Raw genomic sequence first — 22,667 nt, 5'->3', positions numbered from 1 at the left:
ATTTTCGTGTTTGACCTTGTGGATTTATCCTATTAAACCTTCGTAGTCAGTCTGTGGAAGCCTCTAGTCTATTCATTTGTTATTTTCAGTTTGTTTGTGCCTTTAGTTTCAAGTTGTTATTTATGGCGTCTGACTTAATGGCTTCCAAAAAACTGACAACATTGAATGAAGCAGTACCTAATGGATTACCAAATGTTTCTCTCAACGATAAGAACACTTTGCCTGACATGACTCACAACAGTCAAAAAGACACTACCATTGACTGTTTACCGATGCTGCTAAACAAACTGGATGTCATTTTCAAACGGTTAGATTGCTTGGATAAAAATCATTCTCTTTTAGCTAACCGTTTGGATTCTAGTACAAAATATACAACAGCTGCAGCCGTACAGACACGCTCAACCATATCCTCTAATCAAGAAGAAAGCAATCTTATGCGCTCAGGTTTCGTAGCGCTAACTAGCTCTTCTCCTGTCAGACAAGGACGCTCTGGGTCCAGCCAATTATCGGACGAGAGTACACCACCTCCTGCACAGAGACCAGCACCGAGCCCTGTAACCTCAAGCTCTTCATTGAACGTAAACGACCGGATGGGTTTATTGTTTCATTCCCAGGCTCAGATGCAGTTACAAACGGATAGTACAACGGTTACAGAAAACGGAGAGTTACCAGTTTTAAATGTCCCTAATAATCAAAGACTTTGCCAGGACATCGAAGGCAAATCATGTACATTGGCTACTTGGATGGATCGTAAAATTACTTTTGGGTCGGAACAAGTGACACGAACATCACCTTCGGACGAAACAGAAGGTAATAATGACACTACTAATAATATTGTGGAAAATCTAAAATTACTTGACAATTTGCTATTAAAATACAAAAAAACACAGCTTGAAATTGAATATTTTAAAGAGTGTCTGAAAAATAAAGTGATACCTAAGGGGCTACGTAGAGTCCAGTATCCAACTGGGCTCATAAAAAATTCACCATTTCATTTGGACTTAATTCAGCTTTTTGATAAGCAAGGATTTGAACTCCTTGAGCTTATGCTCAAACATTATTCACTAATGGCTGAGAATATAGCTAAATTTATTAATGAGGTGGATGCTAAAGTCCTGCATGATAGACAATTTGATCGCTACAAGTATGAATACAGTAGGACTTTTACCAGTATTAACCAACATTTGGTTAAGCTGAGTGCAAATAAAACAAAGAAATTGCAACGTGACTGTAATTCATACAAGCAAGGGGCTGCTTATCCACCTCCACCAGCAGCACAGATGTGGCAATTAGGTTACTCCTTTAGTGAGTTGACTACGAATGATTTACAACGGCCAGGTGACTATGTTGCACCTACACCTTTAGATTCAGTGAATAACCAGGTTGTCCAGTCAGGACAACTAGTAGACACGTATGATAACTATACTCCTGTCAACTCAACTAATTCTGGTTTACCAGATATAGATGGAGTACGTAGAAGTGAAAGATTGAAAAATGCCACACGGGTGAATTATTATCACAACAACAAGCCTCAGTATTATAATCAACAATATAATCGTTCCAATAACAACAGCAATAATCACGATAGTCACCAGCAGGATTTTCAGAGGTTCAACACCTTAGGGGCCAGACCGAAGCAACAACAGAGAGGAATGAGACCAACAAGGTGATTGATGACCAGGTCATGAACGACACACTGGGGTCTATCGATAGTGATGGGTCATCACTGTCAACTCAACATCAAGAGTTGACCTCAGCATTGACCTTAGATTCCTCCCTTTTCACTGACACAATTTCAGCTATCGGTCAAAGTGTAGAACTACTCAACGAATCAAAGCCTTCCTATCCTGCTATTATTTTCAACAAAGACAATAACTTTAGAGTGTATAATTTTTCTGATAGCTTCATTTCCTCTAACATTGTCGATGTTTTAGCAAAAGGACAGACGTATGTTCCTTGGCATAATATGGACATTGCTAAATCCATCTTAGAGTTGAAATTGTTTACTAGGAAATTGAATTTGGGTTTATTCTTTATGAATGCCCCTGACAACAGGGTCCACAATATTTTTCATATCCCCAGTACTTTTAATCCCCCCCTTCATCCATTGGTGAAAGTATTTGAACAGGCCAATGAGCTAGATCTTTGGAATTTGTTTAAGAACAAAAAACCTAGCCAGAATCAAGAACACATGGACGAGGAAGATTCCATTAAATTCATTCAATCACAAAACATCAGGGTCTGTAAACCGGATAAAGGTGGGGGATTGGTGATCTTTGACAAAGCTGACTATGTGGCCCGTATGTCATCCCTACTAGACACCAATACATATATAGTAAGTTCAAGAACAGAAGTAAATAAGGCATACAGTCTGATAAAATCTTGCTTGTATGAACTATTTATTGAAGGGCGAATTGATCAAGAAATTTTCAACTACACCAGTTATTTCCCAAATATCCAACACTTTTTGGGATCCCTAAAATCCACAAAAATGTGGAAAATCCCCCAATGAGACCACTCATTGATGGGCGTGGGTCACCCACCTATGCATGTGCAAAACTGGTTGACTCCATGTTGAAGAAATATGTTCTTTTGGAGCCACAGATTTGCAAAGATTCTTGGTCCTTTTTATCGAAAATTAATGAAATCATGTTCGATAGTGAGTATAACTTTCTGACTATCGACGTTAAGGACTTGTATACATGCATTCCTCACGACATCAGTACTGAGTGGGTGGCCCAAGTCATGATGAGACACAATGCACCAAGAAGTGACATTTCCTTGGTCATGGAACTGTTGGACCTAATCTTGTCCAATAACTTCTTTATCTTTAATGACACATTTTTTCTCCAGAAAGTGGGTTTAGCAATGGGATCACCTTGCGGAGCGAGTGTTGCAAACTTGGTTATGGTTCAATGGGAGTTCAACCAGGTGATTTCAGCTAGCTTAACACCTGCTCCGATTGCTTATTATACCCGCTTTTTGGACGACATTTTCATCCTGTTTAAAGGTGATGCAGAAAGTGCATCTGAATTGGTTGAGAGCTTCAATGTGTCAACAGGTTTTTTACAATTCACATATACATTTCAGACTGAATCTATTTCATATTTAGATATTCAGTTAAATAAGAACAGGTCAGATTGCTCTTTCACAGCAAATTTACAGAAAAGCTAGTTACTCTAATACATTTCTCCATTTCACTAGCTGCCACCCTTTCCACCAAAAAAGATCTGTGGTCAAAGGGCAGCTAGTGAGAGCATCACGTATTTCCAGCTTGGACTCAGACTTCCATAGCGAATGTCAGTTTTTGAAACAGATGTTCCAGCATCGTGGATATCCAGAGTCACTTGTAGACACACTAATAGAGGAAGTCACTTACAAAAGAAGTATTGATTGGTTCAAACCTATTTTATGTGCTGATCACGTATCATTGAGTAACAATCTTGGAGTGGACAGGCAAATTACCTCTAACACAGAGGATGTGACTGACCAAGAAAAGGACTTTAAATTTAGTTTTGTGACTACATTTAACAGTCAAAGTAGTACTATAGTAAAGTTGATCAATAAGAACTGGGGTTTTTTTAGAACTAACCAAACTGTCCTCGACTGTTTGGAGTATAGGCCACATGTGGTTTTCAAAAAAGGAAGGAATTTAAAGAATGTACTGGAGAGACATGTTCCAGTAACATCCAGACTACCAGGAATGTTTAAATGTGAAAACTGTAAATGTTATGTGATCCTATCTCGCCTACATTCTGACTGATGGGTTCGGAGCCGATCCCTCGCTCCGACTCGGCACGCTTATGCTATAGAGTGAGGCCTCTAATTGGCTGAGCTATCTTTATCCCAGGATGCACCACCACTAATCCCCCAGATCTCATTTGCCGCTTACAGAGCTTGGACGTGGTCTCAACATTGGCTGGGCTAAGTACTTTTATTAGGCTTTTTTCCTGTCAGTATTTGCTTCATTTAAAACCAAAAGCTGTTTTAACGGCTATTCTTTGTGTACGAGTGCTTTTTGAGAAAATTGGTTTAATTTTTCGTGTTTTTTCCTGTCAGAGATGGTTCCCGTTTAAGTTAGAGGGGCCTTCCCCTGTGATTACTGCTACCTTAGTAGTTGTGTGTGGGTCAAGTACCCATTTAAGTTAGAGGGTCTTGACCCTCTTTTTCTCCCTTTCTCTTTCGATCTTGTGTTTAAAAAAAAAAAAAAAAAAAAAAAATTCTTTGGATAGTGTTAAATATTTAAACTAGTGATATATATATATATTGTGGTTCTTGTGCGTCAACCCTTTGCTGTTTACTTGTGGTTGTCTTTTTTGGTCTCATTATGTCTAAAGAGCATAAACCCTCCGGGTTTAAAAAGTGCACGAGGTGTGGTTTCAAAATGTCCATAACGGACGACCACCTCGTATGCCTATTGTCTAGGTGCAAAACATCTGCAAGAATCGTGCAGTGTATGCCATGCGTTTTCCTCCAGAGTCCTCCATGAGAGGAAAAACAAATTAATCCTCACAGGATTAATCAAGCCTTCCTTCGAGGAGGCTTTATCTTCCTCTCCGTCTCCTTCCAAAAAGAGGAAAGCGTCGGCTCCGACCAGTCAGTCGGAACCGACCGCTAAGAAAACTAAGCAGACTTCTCCATCGGCTCCACGGACTTCGGAGCCGAGGTCGGAACGGTCTGCCTCGATGCCTCCAGCCTCGACCCCTCTGGTTTCGGAGCCGAGGTCTGGGGCATCAAGAGGCGGGTCACCCTCATCGGCTCCACTGATTTTGGAGCCGATAATGGTCATCGGCTCAGACTCTTCCCCCTCGGAGCCGAAGTCCTTATCAGCACCGAGGGAAATTTCCTTGAAGGTTTCCTCGGAGCCGATAGTTGTTGAGTCTTTTCGGAGCCGGTCCCCGAGCCCTTCGGAGCCGATGGAGAAATCGTTTCGGGCCCGATCGGTATCCTCGAGATCATCCAAGATGTCTGATTCAGACATCGACAGGGTGCTCCTTCGACTCTTCCAGTCTCCGGTGTTCCAAAAGATGGTTTTGGCTCCAGCCCATTTGGCTTCAGAGCCGATGGTCCACTCCCCTACTGTACTTCCTCCTCCAACAGCTTCGGCACCATTGGAGCAGGTGCTGGTGGAACCAGTGGAGGTGTTAGGGTCAGGCCCGACCCTTGCTCCGACTCCGGCTCTTGGGTCGGAGTTCAGTGCACGGACTTCTTCCTTCGGCCCTGGGGGGAGGCTTCGGGATTGATGCTTTCGGTCCCAAGTCTCCCTCTTGGTGCATCGGCGGCGGGACTACCGTCCACTGTCATGGCCACGGAGGGGGGACCCTCCCAGGATTCTGGTGGTCCCGCCTTCAGGGCTATGAGGAGTGCTTTAGCCGAATCTTCCTTGGCTACCTCCACAGTTTCCCCAGCTCCTTCCCTACATTTGGAGACTGGGTCGTTGGCAGTCCCCCTGTCCGTAGACAGCGGAGCCCCTGGGCCTCAGGTTACCCCCACTGGGGTTTCTCCCCCTCCTGGAGGTCCTTCTGAAGTCTCTTCGGAAGAACCTCCCAGGAAGAGAACGTGCAAGAGGAAGCACGTTGACTCCCCTGACGAGTCTTTGACATCTGACACTGATCTCGATGATGCAGAGGGGTCCCCCAAGTTGTCCTTGGATGATGTCTCCTTTGCAGACATCCTGGAAGCCCTAAAACAACAAGGGGGCTGGCAGTCCAAACCTCCCTCTGCTGATGAGTCGGTGTTCCTGAAGGCCTTCGGGGCTCAGCCCTCCGCCTCCTGGGTGTCTCCGCCCTTCGACGAACTCTTGGATTTGATCTGTCAACGGGCATGGGAACACCCAGACTCTGTGGAACCGGTGCCCACTCGTCCGAACAAATTTCTCTCGGCGCCCCCAGATAGAGAGTTCCTTACGAAAGGTGTGGCTGTGGATGCTATGGTGGTGGCATCTGCTACCCAGCAAGATGTAGCAGAGGCTTCTACGTCCGTCCATCCTCCTAATAAGGAGTCTAGGAGCATGGATCGGTATGGTAAGCGCACCCTTAGTTCAGCGGCCTTTACTCTGAGGTCTTTGAACTACCTGACGCACTTTACGAGATTTCAGAGGGATCTGATCAAGGAGCTATCCGATACCCTCTTAGGTAACCTGCCTGAGGAGCTAGCCCAGACGGTTGGATCTCAGCTGGCTACAATGTCATCCATTTCGAACTCGTCCATGAGGCTCATTTCAGATGCGCCAAAGGCGAGTAGAGCGCGGTACAGGCATTGCTCTACAGAGACAAGCCTGGCTCCGCCTGTGTCATTTCGCGGAGGCCTTTAAGTCTTCATTTGCCGACGCCCCCTTTGATGGGTCCTCCCTGTCTGGACCCAAGGTAAAAGACACACTTACCCGCTGTGAACAGGAGGGTAAGACTCTGACTGCCGTAGGGGCACGATTTTCCACTCCCTTTCGGCCTTATCCCAAGGCTAAAAGAGGAGGGAAAATGTGGTTCCGTAGATCTCAGAAGTCTTACCCCTCTCAGCAGGAAGGTTCCCCCTCCAGAGGCAGAGGAGTGGGAAATTCATCCAGAAGACGCCGTCCCAGAGGCGGCAGAGGCCCTCGCAACACTGGAGACTGCGAGTACTTTCGTGGCTCTTCAGCTTTTCATAGTCACTGAGGGATTGCCTGACTGTGCTGCTCCGGAGCCAGTCGGGGGTCGTTTTTCGAAGCACCTGAAGGCCTGGGAAGGGATCACTCAGGACCGATGGGTGCTTCGAATTATCGTCAGAGGTTACTCCATCCCATTCTCTCACCCCCCCCAGTCCAAAAAAAATCCCGGACCCACCACCCAGTCAATGGGATACCGCAGCCTCAGAAATTTCAAAGCTGCTGCAAAAAGGAGTCATCCAACCGGTCCCCGCAGACCAGATCGGATTAGGGACTTACTCAAGATTCTTTTTGGTGCCAAAAAAGACCGGGGACTTGAGGCCCATTTTGGACCTAAGCAACCTAAACCATTCAGTCAAGAAGTCCAAGTTCCGAATGGTCACTCTACAAACCATTTTCCCATTGTTGGAGAAGGGTGTTTGGATGTGCTCCATAGATCTCAAGGACGCGTATTATCATATCAGAATACATCAAACGTCCAGGAGACATTTGTGCTTCAGCCTAGGAGGCAGTCATTTTCAGTTCCGTGCGCTGCCCTTTGGTCTCACCACAGCCCCCAGGGTGTTCACCAAATGCTTGGCAGTAGTGACTGCTCACCTGAGAAGTCTAGGATTCCAGGTGTTTCCGTACCTAGACGACTGGCTCCTAACTGCCACCTCCAAGCATCTACTTCTACGGAGCCTGCAAGCCACAATATCACTGGGCAATTCCCTTGGAATCACCTTCAATTGGCCAAAGTCTGTGTTGCGGCCATCTCAAAGAATAAGATTCATAGGGGTAGAGATAGATTCAAACCATATGCGGGTCTATCTACCTGCAGACAGAATTCAAATCATTCAAAATCAAGTTCGAGCCTTACTCCCCAGGTCCAAAGCCCCAGCCAGAATGGTCCTACAGCTATTGGGATCCATGTCTGCCACAGTTCTGCTAGTTCCCTTGGCAAGGTTACACATGAGAATCCTCCAGTGGCTTCTTTCAACTCAGTGGTCCTTTCAGGAACTCCCTCTCAATCATCTCATATGGATCACAGAATCTTGCAAACGGGACCTTCGCTGGTGGCTAGTGTCCTCCAATTTGGATCAGGGACGACCCTTTGTTCTTCCTCCTCCGGCGGCCACTTTGACCACGGACGCCTCCCAGATGGGGTGGGGGGGGGCATTCCCTGGGCAGGTCAGTCCAAGGCAAATGGCAGCCGGAAGAGACCCCTCTTTACATCAACATCCTAGAAATGAGGGCAGTACTCCTGTCCCTTCAAGCCCTTCACAATTATCTCCCTCAGGGCGTAATTGCTGTTCACTCAGACAACATGTCAGTTGTCTGGTACCTGAACAAACAGGGAGGGACCAGATCCTATCCTCTTTGCAGAGAAGCGATGAGAGTTTGGGAATGGGCAGTCTCGACCAAACAGTTCCTAGTGGCTACTCACATACCGGGCAAGTCCAATGTCATAGCCGACAGGTTGAGCAGAACCATCCTCTCTCCTCACGAATGGTCTCTGAATATGACAATTACAAGGCAGATTTTCAGCGAATGGGGAGTTCCGTGTTGCGACCTCTTCGCGACTCCTCTGAATGCAAAGTGCAAAGAATTTTTCTCCCTAACCCGGCCCGGGAAGAGCCCCATGGACGCATTAGTCCATCCTTGGCCCACCGGCCTGCTTTATGCCTTCCCTCCAGTTCCTCTCCTCCCCAGGGTGATTCAAAAGGCATCTCTCTTAGGGAGCAAGATGATCTTAATTGCTCCTTACTGGCCTCATCAAGTGTGGTTTCCCTACCTTCGGAAACATGCTCTGGAAGGTCCATGGTTCCTGGACCAGGTCCCAGACCTACTGATTCATCAGTCGGGACTACTACATCAGTCCCTACAAACCTTAAAATTGACGGCCTGGCTCATCCTCTTCCGACGATAGTCAGGAGACATGCACTGGATCCAGATGTTGTGCACATATTATCTTCAGCCCACAAGTCTGCTACAAAGAAACTGTATTCTAGCAAATGGAAAAGGTTTGCTATTTGGGCTCAACTCCGGGGCCTGGACCCCATTTCTACTCCCGTGGCAGAAGTACTCAAATTCCTGACCTCTCTTTTCAATCAAGGCTCTTCAGTTTCTACCATCAAAGTACAATTGGCAGCAATTTCTAATTTTCATGAATCCATAGACCCACCTTTAATGAGCAACAGATTGTGTAAGACCTTCTTGAAAGGTGCTGCTCTATTAAGACCTCCGATTTCTCATCCTGCACCTCCATGGGATCTTGATATAGTGTTGCGTGCCTTGACTTCTTTCCCCTTTGAACCGGCAGCTACCTGTGATCTAAAGTTTCTATCATGGAAGACAGCCTTTCTAGTGGTGATTACTTCAGCCAGAAGGGTTTCAGAACTTCAAGCTTTGTCAGTGAAACCCCTGTACTTGGTTTTTCATACAGACAGTGTGTCCCTCAGACCAAATCCTTCTTTTGTTCCTAAAGTTTGTTCTACTTTATGCTTGCAACAATCGTTAGAGCTTCCAGTTTTTTTCCCAAAATACTCCAATAAAGCAGAGTTTATTTTCCACACACTAGATGTCCACAGACAGTTACGTTTTTATTTAGATAGGACCAAACAATCAAGGAAAACAGATCAGTTGTTTGTATCCTTTGCAGAAAACAAATTGGGCAACGCTGTCACAAAGGTCACTATTGCCAAATGGATCAGGGACTGTATTACTCAAGCTTATATTTATTCTAACAAAGAGCTTACCACCTCTGTCAAGGCTCATTCTACAAGGGCTATGGCTACTTCGGTAGCATTTCATTCTAAGCTTGCTATTAGTGACATTTGTGCTGCGGCTACATGGTCTTCCCCGCACACCTTCATTTCTCACTACAAATTAGATGTGGCATCTAGAGGACGAGCTTCATTTGGTTCCACAGTGCTCAGGAGTGTTTTCCAATGAGCCACCCGGGATTTAGGTGCTAGGGACGCTGTCCCATCAGTCAGAATGTAGGCGAGATAGGATCACATAACATCTTTTAGTTATGTACTCACCATAACTTCAGATGTTTGGGATCCATCTCGCCTGCATTTCTAATAACCCACCCTCATTCCCCCTTCCTTGGAGATCAGAGGATGTCAGAAGGTCCGAATCCTGTTGTTTCATCTTGAAGCAACTAACAATGTTATATAAACAAGCTGTGCATGTGTGCATGAATCCGGACAAACAAGATCTGGGGGATTAGTGGTGGTGCATCCTTGGATAAAGATAGCTCAGCCAATTAGAGGCCTCGCTCTATAGCATAAGCGTGCCGAGTCGGAGCCGAGGGATCGGCTCCGAACCCATCAGTCAGAATGTAGGCGAGATGGATCCCAAACATCTGAAGTTATGGTGAGTACATAACTAAAAGTTTCTGCAAATACATCGATTGTAATAACCATTTTACAATCAATGGTAATACTTACAGACTGAAGTCTAGATTTAATTGTAACAGTAAATTTCTAGTGTACTTGGCTAAATGTATTGACTGTTTTGCATTTTACATGGGCAAAACAGAACTTAGGCTTAGAGATAGGATATATGAACATCAATATGCTATCTCACACAATAAGTTAGAGAATGCCCTAGCAAAACATGTCCACATTAACCCATCCCACAAATTTAAGTTTACTGTCATTAGTAACTTTATTCCTGACAACCGGGGGGGTCCTGCTTCTTTCAAACTAGAAGAAATGGAACTACTGTGGCAGATTAGATTAAACTCATTCTATCACCCTGGTCTCAATGAAGCATGTTCAATTTCTAGCTTACTCAAACTGAAAAGTCTTCTTAGATAATACAGAAGAAATCCAATATTTTATGTATTATTATGTGGGTTTTAAACCATTGTTGATATTTTTGTGTTATACAACATTTTTAACATAAGTAATGTTTTACATATTAGATTTTAAATTTAAATAGAGTTTTTTATGTACTGTTTGTTTAAAAGGTATAATCAGTTACAATTTTCCCGCACTTTTTGAGTTCAAATTGCTTGCAGCTGTTGTAGTAACTCACTTCTGAAGAAGTTTGTTCCTTTGAACAAACGAAAAGCGCTTAAAGTACCTGATTTTATTTTCGTGTTTGACCTTGTGGATTTATCCTATTAACCCTTCGTAGTCAGTCTGTGGAAGCCTCTAGTCTATTCATTTGTTATTTTCAGTTTGTTTGTGTCTTTAGTTCCATAACAGTAGATGTTTGAATAGATCACTGTTGCAGTAGATGCACCCTCTCTCCAGCCCCTTCTTTTTTTGCTGTTTATACCAGAGTGCAGGATTTTTATTATTTCTGTTCCCATCTGGCAGCAGTGTAGCCTCCCACTTCTAAGGCAAGAAAACACTGAAGTTTTTGCACCCTTGCCACTAATTTTATACTGTTCTCCACAAACTGTACAGTGGCTAGGGGTGTGTATAAGATGTTCTAAGGCTCTGGAAGCTGGCTGGCTGGTCTGATCTTTGGTAGGATGGTCCATATAGCTTAGGCTACTTCAACAGTGATCTATTCGGATGTCCACTGTTACGGTAAATTTACTTACACATCTGTCATTTCTGTTATCAGAAACATCCTAATGTGAGTGAGGGAGATGTTGATGGGGGTGTAGTCGCCATCTGCTCAGCTTGCTTGCTAATTGAAGAAATAAACTTACATTTAATAAATATTTGTGGATCCTAAAAAGGATGAGCACATTTATCAGGATAGTTCAGGCAAAGACACAAATTACTTGGTGCCAGCTGTCTTATAAAGATTTACTTTCCAATGATGGCAGTCCATCTGAGCTCAGGAAATTCACAATTCACTTTTTAAGATACAGTAAGAGCTTTGGTATGTGAACACAGAGTTACTAGTACATCAGTTCATTCCTTAGTATCTGTGTAGTAGCTGTATATTATATAAATGAGAAAAAGTGTGAGAAATGAAACATACTAACCTTGCACAGTTACAGTGGCATTTTTATCAAGATTGTCCCTTATTACTTTAGTAAGTACAAACTGCAGTACATTTAATTGAATAGTGTGTTGCCCATTTAGAAAAGACATGAAGTAAGCACGGACACTTCCATTTCGGAATCCACTAACAGAAATATTAAATGTAGAATCATTCAGGGCAGTCTGCATTTCTGGGACAACCTAAGGGTAAAGCAAAACAAGATTTAGAAGATGTGTGTCTTATTAGTTTAGAAGGCACAGCAAAATGTTACTAAGATGGTATAGCAGGTTCTTTGGATTCTTCCATTAAAATACAGCTTATGTTTTAACAATACACATTTATTACACAATGCAATCTGATAATAAAAGATATGAACAGATTAGCTCTCTGCTTAAGGACTCAGGCAAAACATATGCTCTAGTCATAATTATGGAAAATAAAAGCAGCTTAACTCAAATTAAAAATGCTCTGCTGATAAAATACATTGGTTCAGTGGACATATGACTTCAGGCAATGGTTTTGGTGTTTGTTAGGCAACAAACTCAAAGCCTCCCTCCCTACCTGGGAGTATGTTACATATTTTAGCCTTCTCCCCCCAAAAAAGTGTCCAGCAGTTGTTTGAAGGACTGTAAACTGTCACCAGCTTTTATTGAGACTGGCAGTTTATATTATAGCAATAACTGATAATGTCTGTGTGGTATATTGAAGATTTACCCATGGTTGGTTTGGATTAATCATGAGGGCAAAGCTCGGGTGATTAAATAAAGCCAACCATGGGTAAATCTTCAGTGTACCATACCATGGAGTCTGTTACTGCTATAATACAATGGCATTATTTAAGGAAAAAAAGACTTATTTTTCTTAAATAATGTTTTTATATAATGGTGCTGTGGTGCCCTTCTGCTTTTTTTCTGGTATCCTCTGGCTTTCCTGATGAACTGCGGATGTGTATGTGACTTGCCCCCCCATGCTTATGCAGTACATCAGTGCTGTGTAAAGGAAGCAATGGAGAAAGGGAGATCTCCATCCATAAAGTTGTCACTGAATATGGTATTGCATTGGATGGTGAGTGTTTCCAGTAAGTTTATGTACGTGTTATGCATTTCCTGGGTCATAAAGTGGGACCTATAGCTTGCATGGAAATGATATGGGATTTGTGGTTTGAACGTGGAGAAGCTCAAGTTCATTGTCCTGTTAGACCAACTTTGGGGTACATTTATTGTGATGTAAATTGAGACACCTCCACCTTTAGTCCCTGCCTGTGTAGTAGCTAGTCTAAATGCATCATTATAGCTTTACTCTGCCGGGGTGCTCTCCACAGCTTTAAACCATGTCTCAGTGACTGCACGAACGTCAGCATTCTCTAGGATGAGGAAGTCTTTTAGGGTGTGAAGTTTTTGTTTAGACTCCTAGTAGCACCTTTAGATTTTCTTTATTTTTATTTGCTGTATTGAAAGGATTTTCAGGTTGGCATTGCCTAAAAAAGGCACTGTGAGATACAACGACATTTTAGCCAATATTCAAAAGCCTAGAGGAGAGAGTTGCAGATCATCCCTGGCAAAACAGCATGGTTTGTTGTCCATCTCCTTCCATGCTGATAAATATTGCACCCTCTTAGAATGACACCAGAAACTAAGACAATTATTAAAGTCAGTCATCTTCTGTTCATATTGCGGCATCATGAGAAGGTAAAATGCTACTCACTGCTAGGCTTATACCAGCCTGGGATACATATTCCAAGAGCTCCATGAGGTCTGTCTTCATATAGTCTAGGGAGGTATATCCCAGGTCATTTACACCCACATGGACTATGACTGAATCATACAGGTACTTTTAGTTCAATGACCTGAGTGCATATGTAATGTGTTGGATCATGACCCCTGATAAACAACTGACCGAGACTCTCTCCTTACTCATTCTGGTGAGAGGGACATCCGTGTGTCTAACAACGGAATCTTCAATGACAGAATATTGGATTGTGTGGTGGCTTGCCTTATGGGCTTAAAAGTAGAGACTCCATGAGATGTGGTTGTATGTGTTGATGTGGGTGTTCAGGGATGCTAAGGGTATTTGTTATATGTACTTCATCTAGAAGGTCTTTAGGGTTTAGGAAGATTACATTTAAGTGCCTCAGCATATGTGGGTCCATGTGTCTTCTTGGAACTGTGTGTGATGAGTGTAGCGTGTGTACTACTGACAGACTGATTGACATTGAGTGCTTTTACGTGAGAGCTTTGCCTCCAGTGACATTGTGTAAGTGCATCTCTCACATATCATATCAGTTTATTTGAGAATTAACTGGTTGTTAGCAAACATGGACTTTCTGCATTATTTCACGATGTCCATATCCACCAAGCTGGTAAAGGAAATATTGGGAAAGTTCATATTCACGGCAACAGGCCCTTTTTATCGATTAGATGGTTGGAGTTAGAAGATAAAGTAATATCAAGGGTATCTGGTTTACAACTCTGGGGGTGGTGCTTGTCACTGCAAACTAGTTGCCCTGTGCGCCTCTAGGTATTGATGAAATCTGAGTGCTTTTACAGGAAAAATGTCAACTCAGGGTATCTACATCTATATAGGGCACTGACAAACACTTGTGCAGAAGCTGAAAAGTAGATCTTGATGATTTATGGATGAAGTATTTAGGGAGATATTCTGAAGTTAGGTTAGACAGCAGTACTTATTGAAATGAAAGAATTAGCTTTGCCAAGAATGATGAAAAGAGAGGATTTACTTGAATGGCTGTTGCTTGTCAACTACTAGTGCTGGTCTCACCACAGCTTAATGCTGGGGTTACATTGCTCCTTTGCTTCTTCTCGCACCAGAAGCAAAGCAGTAGTGCCAATCCCAAGAAGAGAAGCAGGCCACAGGTGATCAACAGCTTTGCCCCAAATGATAAAAAGGGTTTGTAGGCTTGTTGTAGCCTTTTCCTGGTAGATGACTTGAATAGCAGCCAGACCAGTCAGGAAGATCCAACACAGACACTCACTGCCTAATCAGAAACAGGAATCAATGCACTCTGCTGCTTCTCTCACCAGGGGTAAAATATAATTCCAAGATAGCACCTATGAAGCATTTATTATGCTTTCTGGTGATCATCAATTTCTAGGAAATAATGTCCATATGCTTCTTAAGAGTTGCAGTGTACATTAAGCAGTTAGATACGGAAGAAGGGGTAACTTAAACTTTAGCTATCTAAGTGTAAAGCCATTAATTTAAAAGAGCAAGATAGATTGGCAGGGGATGGGCACTTTGTATTTTAGCTCTATGGAATATAGTTGGATGGCCAATAAATTTAAATAGCTGAAGGGGAGTGATTTCACAAAAATTATAATTTTGTGCTTCTTACAATAGCCAATGAAAGAGGACAGGGAAGGAAATGTGTGGTCAAATTAACATAACAGTCAGATGACTAGAAAGACAGTTGAGTTTAAAATTACAAATTAAAATTGCAAATTGGCTCACAGATAGAACCCACAGTGTGAAAGTAGCAGACTCCAAGTCAGACTGCTGACCAGTCACAAGTGGAGTCCCACAGGGATCAATCCTGGGTCCTGTCCTGTTTGGCATCTACTTCTCAGAAATCCAGGCCAACACGGAGAGACTCTGGCTGACCAAGTTCACAGACAACTGCAAGCTGGGAGCCATTGTTAACTCCCCAAGTGATGTAGACATCCTACATAAAGGCCTCACTGAGACCAGTGACTGGTGTTGAAACTATGGCTTTAAGCTCAATGCCAAAAAATGCGTCACCATTCCCTTTGGGAAAAACTCATTTCCCACTAATTACTACATCAATGGGAGCCCAATGAACACTGAAGGTGTTATAAGAGATCTGGGGACACAGGTTGACAGCAACCTGTCTTTCAACCAGCACATTGCCAATGTGGTCAGAAAGTCCTTCTATGTGGCCCATCTCATTACCAAAGGTTTTGCATCCAGGAAGAAAGAGGTCATCATCTCTCTCTACTCTTCCCTCATTAGGCCAGTCATCGAGTATAATGACCCATTTGTCATGTACCTCACTAGACACATGCAACAGCTGGAAAGGACACAAAAGTACCTCATGAAGATGATCCTAGGTGTTAAACATATGTCCTACATGGAGAGACTCAAAAAACCCCCCAGCTATTCTTTGTCTGATATCGTCTACTAAGAGGCGATCTCTGCATGACTTACAAAGCCATGTCTGACCCAGCTCTGTAAGATATGCTGCATCTAAAGAAATCCCAATCCCTCCGCACAACATGCTCCAGAGCCCTCAACCTCATTACCACAATCAAGAGAAAATGTTGGAGGGACAGGTTCATAACCCAGAGACTGCCCATGCGCTGGAATAGACTTCCCATACATGTCAAGCAGAGTACCTCACTGGCACTCTTCAAAAGAAATCTTGATGAGTGGATGGGAAAAAGAAGGTCCACCCAGGGGATCACTCCAGTGGCTCTACTTGACAGAGCTACTGGGAACTAATGTCAGGTGACATGATGCCAGGGCACTTCTGTGGGCTAGGCTTGTAAAGTCTCCAGGACCATTAGCCTAGTACAAACCTATGAATCTATGAACAGTACCAGACAAGCCCCCTGCATCTCCCTTGTGCTACTTACTAAGTTTGTGTAAAATAGGACCTATTCCCTTACCCTACTGTTACCTAACCTCACTTTAACAATGTACACCATCCCCCACAGTGTAAGTGAATACAATGAACTTGCCATATCTATTCGCTTACACTGTTCTGCAGTAACACTATGCACTACAGAGATAAAAAAAACCTCTCCGATGAAATGAAGCACTACTTATATACTAAATATCATGTAAAAGCATGTCTCCCTACATATCTAATAGCCGTATCCTTTTATCCTTTTATCCTTTTATGGAGTTGACTTTTAGTCATACTTTCTCTTGGAAATGTGCTTTAATTTCAATAGCTTTGTCTTGAATTGTTTTACTTCGTCTATATTTTATTCAACAAACCATGGGAATCAGAGAATTTCTCTCTGCCAATGCTAATTGCCTAGTGCAATTGATCAATTAGTACAACAAACAGAAATTCCAGTTCAGAGATATTTTATAGCCAAAATGAGGAACAACATCTCATTAGGTTTAGCTATTACCATGTCTCTGAATCAAACACTGTGCTGAGATACCTGACTGTGCTAGAGTTATTCATAGACGTCCATGCATCTCATTAGGAAAGGCACCCCTCCAACATAGGAATAGATGCACACAGGGACACACACACATACGAACTGATAACCAGCGTAAACACACCACAAGAAAACAATCACCGACCAGGAGAACAGTATCCAAATTGCAAGCAAGAACCACGCTGTATCAAAAGGCCAAAGCCAAGTTTAATGTATAATTTAAATTAGTAAAACGTTGACCTAGGTTTTGTCTCAGCATAAAGACTTCCTCAGAACAAAACACACAAATACAACACTCCCTTATATATCTACCCATTTCCTAATTAATCAATTAAACCCAATAGTTACATGTTCACAATTCATTACAAACATAATATATAACAGCTTAAAATATGTATACATGTTATTATATAAATTTATATTAAAATATTAAGTACCTTTTAAAAATCTGATTTAAAAAAAATGAGTAACAGGCCATTCGTTTTGATTTTATCCTAAAGTACACACACACATATGCACATGCACACAAACATGCGCACACACACACACACACACACACACACACACACACACACACACACACACACACACACACACACACACACACACACACACACACACACACACACACACACACAGTTACAGTCTCAGTTTCTTCCATCAGCTTAAAATACTGAGATTACCCAGGTCAACAGACACACATAATCAGCCTAGTGATCTCCTGCCTGTGCAACCAATGAGACAGAGACAAACAGAGACACATACATGTGTAACACATTCATTCATTCTCATGCATGTCCCTATAGGCATGCATCGATACGTCCATACACATGCAACCACTGACGCACATCTACCCCTGATTCAGTACTGGCTTCATTGGATTTGTCAGTATTGCCAGTGATCCCATAGAAGTGAATGAGTGGTGGGCTTCTTTTGATGGGGATTCAGTGTTTACTCCTATGATAAAGTGTACTTAATTTTCAACCAGGTATGATTAGGCAGTTACAATCTGATGAAGTCACCTTCCATCACAAACAGGGCAGCCCTGCCCCTTGTTCTGACAGGGTTTGATACACAATGGCATCAGTGGTAATCTCTAGCCTTCTTTCCTTTGGTGGAAATGCACAGTAGATAATGGGAGCCTGAGGGGCTGGAGAAGACAGTGTGTGCTCTCTAAGATGACTTGTTGAAAGGGCATATTTTGTCCACTATGGCCTTTAAGCAAGCAATAATGCTATGTCCCTGGAAGGGCATTTTTTCCACAGTAACACACACCCTGGAGGTCATTTATGTGCTTAGAGAATGAGCTGTGTGCAAAATTGTCATGTTTTATTTATTGATTTATTTATTACTATATTTTTTTTATATATTTTTGATGTAAAACTGTTCCTTCGACTAATGTTTCAAACTTGCTGTAGTATATGCTAATGGTGTTGGAGGAATCATTTTGCATCCAAAATATAACACTTAAAATATACAGGTATTTATTTATTTTTTGGTCCATTACTCCTAAAATGTTTGGTTGGTTGCCACTTATTGGAGACTGAAGTTACTAAATAATGGCATATATCTGAGTTTCAGTTTGGGCTCATATGTTTGGTCCCATCCTCATAAAATGCATAGTTTTCTAGCAAATAACCAGGGACTGAAGTGATTAAATACGAACAGACACTAGAGTTTCAGACCTGGTATCCTTTAAAAAATACATGTTAATTGAAATCTTGTTATTCTAACAACTTTCTAAGTTTATGAGTAATATTTAAAATCTTTCCCTATTTTTGGTCCTTTGTCCTCCCTTATTTGTAGCTCTGTCCAGATTTATTGTGCTGAGAGGTTGAGAGATATAGAAGAGGTATGGAAACCTCTTAACTGATGCTGCTGCTGCCAGGGATCATTCTCACTCTTCACTCTCTCTGTCTCTCTCTCACACACACACACACACACACACACACACACACACACACACACACACACACACACACACACACACACACACACACACACACACACACACACACACACACTCACACACACACACACACACTCGCACACACATAAACACACACAGTCTGTTTTGCTTTCATATACGCATTCATTCACAGATCCATCTCTCTCTCTCTCTCTCTCTCTCTCTCTCTCAATCTCTCAGTCTCTCACAGTCTCTTCTGCTTTCACACATGCATTCGCTCTCACATGCAGACAGAAACATAAACACACAATACACATACACAAACATGTTTTTTGATTTCTTTATTTTTTTTATACTCACTAAGCAACAAAAGTGCTGCTTAGCAAGTGCAAGATAGCTCACTCAATCTTTCACTCTCATACACACACACTCTCACACAAAGACATAAACACACATGCTCACATTTTTTTGTTTTTTTCTTTCTTTTTTATTTTACAGTTGTTAAACAGCAAAAGCACTGCTTAGCTAGTGTAAAATAATAGAAGCTATTTTTTTCAGTCTGAGGTCCGCAGCAGCTTGATATACTGCCATAAAGCAGCAGACTCATTTTTCAGCAGACATTACCTGTAGATTAACATCTTGCTAGAGAATGTTTGCTCTCCAATCAGGATGCGATCTACAGCTCGCCCATTCTCTAAAACATATTAGTCAGATATTGCCAGGCCTATGTTTGGCTGCAAAATAAAACAGCTTACCCACCTATGTAACTTTGTGTTGATATCTTAACTCTTTTAAAAGCAGACAGTGCAACTTTATCTTCAAAGTATTTCTGATTTACAGAATGGGAAAAAGACGGAGAGAGAGAGAGAGAGAGAGAGAGAGAGAGAGAGAGAGAGAGAGAGAGCAGCACATGCAGAGAGAACACATTTGTTGTCTATGTGTGCCTTTCTGTGTGTGTTTTTGTTGTGCATGTGTGTGTTGTGTGAGATGCATACACTGTTAGACTAAATAATAAAAACTGATGTGATAAAAAATGTGTTGAGAAGTGTCAGATGTTGACAATGTGAAAATTTGAGGCAAAAAGATGTTAACAGATAATAAGGTATACATTAAGGTACTCTTACCTTATGATGATTTTGCAATTTTAATATTTACTTTTATCTCCCTGTGATCTGCTGTTTGTCTTATCCTAGTTCCTCTCCTCAGTCTTTCAGCAAGTCAGAAAAGAAATTGGGACATCTCATTGTGGGACCATCCCACAATGGAGGCTTACTATTGTGCTGTTTTCTACTTTATGCTTTATGGGTGCTGCTAGAACTTTCCTTTAATTGTCCAACTATACTATGCCACTGTACTTACTCTAAATGGTCTCAGATTCAAGTACAGCTATGCAGTGCTGCATGACCGGAAACTTCTTTCCGCTACAGTCCCTTCCAAGTCTTACTGTTTGATTATTTTGCAAAACTTTTTCATTTTCGGTTTTAGAGTTATATTTCAGAGCATGTTTTACCCCACAATTACGATGGAAGTAGGAGGACTTATGGATGCAAATGTATAGTAATTAAGTGTCCAGTTTTTTTTTTTTGCCATATGTACCTACTCTTTCAAAGCCTTTAATTGGATTTTCTGTGTCTTGGGATGTATGATTAAGATACATAGGGGCATGCTTGATAGACACAACAAAGTCATCCATCTACATAACCATATGGAGTACTGTACACAGCACTGGAGGTCTTATATTGTCCTCAGGGCACTGAATGGATACAAGCAGTTCAAGCAAAGGCAAAAAGATGTGCACAGTCTGCACAAGGAACCGAATAAGGAGACTGTAACAGCTTGGCTTGCATTGTCTTGAAAAAGAAGGCAGAGCAAAGGCATGATAGAAATATTTAAGTATAGATACTTGGCACATGTCCTGTGGCAACTATGTTTAAAAAAAGAGATGTATTATGTTATACTACAGTACATTTGCTTGATATCAAAAGGAGAACAAGTGCATCGTGCTGTTATTTAAGTCATCTAACATTTTAGCTTGGCCCCACTCCCACATTTCCTCCTTACCCTTTTTTAACCTGCCCCACATCCTCTGGAATGCTCTGTGGATTCCTTCACCACCACAAATTCATGTAGTCTACATATGGTTATGCAACCCTCTCAGTGAAAAAGTGCTTTAGGAAATCCAGGGAGTAGTAAGTCTCTGCAATCCGTTGCATGCCCACTCCTCCCACTTTGTCCATCCTGTTAAGAATGGATTCTTCAAATCTCTCCAACATGAGCTTTGGCACTAGTATCATATCCTGCTGTCTCTTCTGGTCTCATGAGGGACAAGCTTTAGTTCCTGAAGTCTTAGCCTTAGTCATATCATTCTAACCCATGGATATTTCTGGTGGCTTTCTTTCTGGATTCTTTCCAGCAGCCTGATGTCCTTTTCCTTGTGTGGTCCCCAGAACTGCAGACAGTTCTCAAGGAGAGGTGTGTGCGAGGCCCCACAGAATGAAAGCATTACATGCTTTTTTTGAGACTTTTCTTCTAATAATAAACTATAGGCCCTAAACAAGAGGACACAACTTTGGGATACAAGATGTACAGCTCAGGGAAGATATCAGGAAATGTTACTTCTTATAAATAGTGGTCAAGGTTATACACAGCTTATCTGAATAAGTTGTATTATGAGAAACGATAACCTAAATTCAAGGATGGATAGAGCAAACATAAATCACTATTTATAGAGTGTGGCATTAGTTAAATACTTTCTGCTGCATATTTATTAGGTAGAAAACTAGGTAAATTAGGTGGGCCAAGTACATATTAGCTTATGACAAAATGCATGTTTCTATGATATCAGTATATGCTGTTAAAAGATGGAGGCAAAGCAGTATATCTGTGGCATTCTGCTGCTTACACCACTTGTTGCTCAAGCTTCTGCCCCATAGTAGCTGCTCAGAAGCACGATTTCCAAATAATTTTTACTTTGTTTTCAGCACAGAATAAATAACACTGCATTCTCTGTATCTTTTTTTGTAGTATGATTTTATTTTCATCATTCTTTAGTTACTACAGTAGCTTGACCCCAGCAGTGGACTTAACTATAGATAAATAATGGAAGGAAGCACTTTATGAGATGTAGTCATAGACTTTACAGATAATATTGCATTTTGGGAAAAGGATGGGATTAGCACTATGACCCAGGGCCCAAAAAGGCATGATACAGCTAAAGCCAGGTAAGTCCTGAAATGTAACTCATAAAGGTTCATACCATTCGGCTTACAGAAGAGTTGCCAATGTAGTCTAATTATCAGAGAAGTAAAAGATGAGTGAGCTTGATATATTCAACTCATAGAAATGCATTTGTTTTCCAAATGCTCATTATTTATTTATTTATTGATTTATTCATTACCTGGGTAAGTGGACAAGTTCAAGAACCTTTTTCAGCCACAGTCCATATGTTATTATATGACAGCATCATCAGTGTCCCCAAGTTACTGGACACAGATTCACATGTGTCTGGCTCATCTAAGCAATTAATGATGGTGATTGTTTTATGCTAATTACAGTGATTTTATGCTTATCGAAAAGGTGAGATGTGAGTGATGCCATTAGCTATGCATGTATGTTACAACAGAACATAGTATGGCATTGATAATTAGCTTACCTCTTTAAAGAAATGTTGAGACAGAGTCTGAGATGTTTCACTGGCTTTGTTATAGTAAGAACTATTAAATTTCCAGCTGGGTAACCTGGCATCACATTTGAATACTTGTTTATCTAAAATGGAAATAAGACATTAACTGTTTCTGTAGTCATCAATATTGTAAAACAAACAATATATAATTCACATTGCAGACTTTTGGGGCCTACCCTGGCCTTTATATTGACATTCTTTGTGGGTAACCCTTCTAACAAGTAAAAGAAATAATGTTCTAAATAGTTAATTATCAAAAAAATGTTATGCTGATTGCTGAATAAAGCGTGTTTTGTGGTAGATACTGTCATTCATAAAAAAAAAAAAAAGACGCCAGTGCAATAAACC

At 41.7% G+C, this 22,667-nt stretch overlaps 1 protein-coding gene across 1 annotated transcript in view; it reads right to left on the bottom strand.

Moving 5' to 3' along the window:
* The window catches only part of LOC122801653 (mucin-16-like), a 221,402-nt gene that overhangs the window by 19,187 nt on the left and 179,548 nt on the right, over positions 1-22,667 (bottom strand). The window contains exons 9-10 of the mRNA XM_044071132.1: positions 22,290-22,402; positions 11,580-11,778 (exon numbers count right to left, since the gene is read on the bottom strand). Coding sequence (XP_043927067.1) covers positions 11,580-11,778; positions 22,290-22,402 — 312 coding nt within the window. The remainder of the gene's footprint in view (positions 1-11,579; positions 11,779-22,289; positions 22,403-22,667) is intronic.

This window comes from Protopterus annectens, chromosome 5.part0, assembly GCF_019279795.1.
Source record: "Protopterus annectens isolate FY-2018-M chromosome 5.part0, PAN1.0, whole genome shotgun sequence".
NCBI classification, from domain to species: Eukaryota; Metazoa; Chordata; order Ceratodontiformes; family Protopteridae; genus Protopterus; species Protopterus annectens.
Note: the sequence above shows the minus strand (reverse complement) of the source record. Positions and strands in the feature narration are given on the sequence as shown.